Source organism: Chelonoidis abingdonii, chromosome 7 (genome assembly GCF_003597395.2).
Source record: "Chelonoidis abingdonii isolate Lonesome George chromosome 7, CheloAbing_2.0, whole genome shotgun sequence".
Classification (NCBI taxonomy): Eukaryota; Metazoa; Chordata; order Testudines; family Testudinidae; genus Chelonoidis; species Chelonoidis abingdonii.
The window spans coordinates 43,457,259-43,460,227 of NC_133775.1; the positions used below are offsets into that span (position 1 = coordinate 43,457,259).

A 2,969-nucleotide genomic window follows, 5' to 3' on the forward strand; every position below is an offset into this window, starting at 1 on the left:
AAGTCTGATGTCCAGAGCTGATGCTGAGAAGGGGGCATAATGGTGGCTGCTATTGTCCCAGACACCACAAGAAGGAAGACAGGACACCAGGAATGTAGTTTAACTAGGCTACAACTTTAAGTAACACATCAGGAAACCATCCAGCAGCAACTGTAGAGGACAGATGACCTGCACTGGATGAATCCCTTCTCTCTGGTGAAGGGTTGCCATCAATGTGCCTCCGTGCCCCTCCCCCCCACCACCACGCACATGCACACATTCTCTGTTAATCTGATCCTAGTACAGCTTCTGGGACTCCATCACCTAACATGAGGGTTAAGGGAGTGGGGAAAAGGTTTTATTACTGTACCAGACAGTAGAAGACCCGCCCCATTTGTTACCTTCTTTAGAAGATATCTCCTAATTTGCTTCCAACTCAGGTTATCAGAACCCTTTTGAACAATAACCTGTTGAGTCACTGGGCTACTGGGAGGAAGGCAAAAAACCCACTCCTCATTGCCCAGGCCACTCCTTCCTAGCCCTTAAAAGATGACTACCATGGTGCGTACCGCACAGCCCCAAACCCAGGTGGTCCTCTAATCCCAAAAGTGGGGAAGGGAGAAGGGGATCTTTTCTTTCTGGTGCTCAGATTATGGCAGCTGTGGACAGGGGGAATGGTTTATGGATATGCGAAAGCAAATACGCTGTACAAAAGAGCATGGCATAACCCTTAGCCTATAGGACACTGATTCTCCACCTCTCAAACCCATGTGGGGGGTGGGAGGGGGGGGTGGAATCCTTGAAGGGCCCCCAAGGTTTTGTTCTCCTGCTAACACAGTCAAAGCCACCCCCTACCTTGGGGCTGGGAGGAGCATTTGCTTCCATAATCACTGCATGTCCAGCATCAAAATCATTAAAGCATTAAATCATTTAGATACTACTGTATCTAACGTATGAAAGGTACAATAAAAATACTTAACACGCAATTTTGATTTGGTAGCGAGTCATCCTGATGTCAGCAAATCCTATATAGTTAGCTGCATCCATCTAAAGTGTATTCTGTGTTACCAGGTTCTACTCATATTTTGACACCCAGAAGACTGCTGGATGATGTAAAGATGCTTAATAAACCAAAGGATACAGTTTGCACTGAGGAAGAGAAACTGTAATGTTCAAGCAGTACTATTTCAGTAGTGATTAACTAAAAATGTATTGAGATCACTTCATATAAATAGTATGTAAATATTTTTATGGAATTAACTTTTCCAGTGATGAAAGTACACACCCTCAACTTATGGAGTATCTTTTTATAATTTAAATTTGCTGATTTTCTTTTTGGAGTTAAAAGCAGGAAGAAGAGGGAAGAAGTGTCTAACACCTTGTTTTTATGTTGTATGGCGTATGGACAGCATTTTGCAGTAAAAGTGCTTTCTGAAACTGACATCTTTACCACTGCAACAAATCATGCTAGAATTTAGAAATCATTATGTTTTGTATATATACTAATGGCTCTTTCAGTAATTATGAAAGCTTTCTATGCTGGAAACTGGAGAGGTTTTCTGAAACTGACATGAAAGTACCTAGACTTGGAGAAGTTTCAGAGGCAAAAGCTGTAAATATAAGCATATGGTAAGATTATTTCACATAAGTGCAATGTCTCTTGCAGTATGTAAAATTCAATTAAAACAATTTATATTAAAAAAGGAAACCTACTGTCTTGTGAAAAATCCTAGGGCAAAATATGACTCTGTGTTGGTGCTGTCTGATGGTAGATTATGAGGGGAGGGGAATTAATCATGGAAGTTGCACTGGCCTGCTAGACCCAGGGTTGTGAGTTCAATCCTTGAGGGGGCCATTTAGGGAACTGGGATCAAAATCTGTCTGGGGATTGGTCCTGCTTTGAGCAGAGGGTTGGACTGGATGACCTCCTGAGGTCCCTTCCAACTCTGATATTCTAATACTTTAAGTACTAACAGAAAATGGTTTTACTTTCAATAAAACTCTGGAGAACATGCTTGTCCATCTTGTATGAAATGTTTCAGTGCAGTAACACTACTCTTTAGGACTTTTCCCATGTTGTTCTTCACAAAAACAAATGAGCAGCTTTTATTTATTAAAAATTTTCCCCACTATTGTGTAAATTGAGTTGCTTGTGAACTAATCTAATGAAGATTTCCTGGTGCCACTTCAGAGATTTCTGAGCAAAGTTTGGGGGAAAAAAAATCTCACTTGTTCTACCTTTTTATTGCCACTGCATTGCAAAGTACCCCCTCTGGTTTGTTCATGTCATGTTAGCAGTGACATACTCCAGTGTGTGGTTCTTTTTGGGTTTTTTTTTTTTTTAATAGAAAGATGTGGTTCTCAGGCTGGAGAAAAATCAATGACTAACATAGGTTGTCAACTTCAAAATTAAATTTTAAACAGGTTTATTTTTAAAAAGGAAAAGTATTTTAAGATCTGATTTAAATTGGATTTTTTAAAGTGTAAACTTATTGTAATTATTAACCATTTAAGTAAAAATATACAGAATCACTGAGCCCTCCTCAGATTTTGATGCATGAGGATACTGCTTTTTATATATAGAGAATTGGAGCGGGGGGGGAGATGCATTCTATTTTAAAGGTCAACCCAACCATTACACATGTCATCACTGAACTGAATTAAATATTTTCAGTTTTTATAGTGGAAGAAATACTGATAGTTATATTTCCAAATGTCAGTACTTTCAATTTCTGTTGTGCAGAAAAGCTTTTATTTTTGGTTTCTGTTTAGCTAGCAGCTGCAGAAGGAATATTTTGTCTTTATTTGGTTTAATTCATTCAAAGTTGAAAAAGTAGAAATGCTTGTTTTTCCTTTTCCAGTCTATGAATGAAAACAAAGTTGGAGAGGATAAGATCCAACCTCTCACGATTTAAGGACATGGGGTCAGATTTTTTCAAAGTAATTCCCATTGGTTTAAATAGGACTTAGGCACCTTGTGGGATTTTTAG

The 2,969-nt window shown here is 38.9% G+C and overlaps 1 protein-coding gene across 2 annotated transcripts in view; it reads left to right on the top strand.

The window, feature by feature from the left end:
* STXBP3 (syntaxin binding protein 3) overlaps nt 1-2,317 on the top strand; it is a 55,862-nt gene extending 53,545 nt beyond the window's left edge. For both annotated transcript variants that reach the window (XM_032803731.2, XM_032803732.2), the window contains exon 19: nt 1,051-2,317. In XM_032803731.2, the coding sequence (XP_032659622.1) occupies nt 1,051-1,148 (98 nt within the window). In that variant the 3' untranslated portion in view covers nt 1,149-2,317. The remainder of the gene's footprint in view (nt 1-1,050) is intronic.
* Nucleotides 2,318-2,969: the final 652 nt, after the last annotated feature.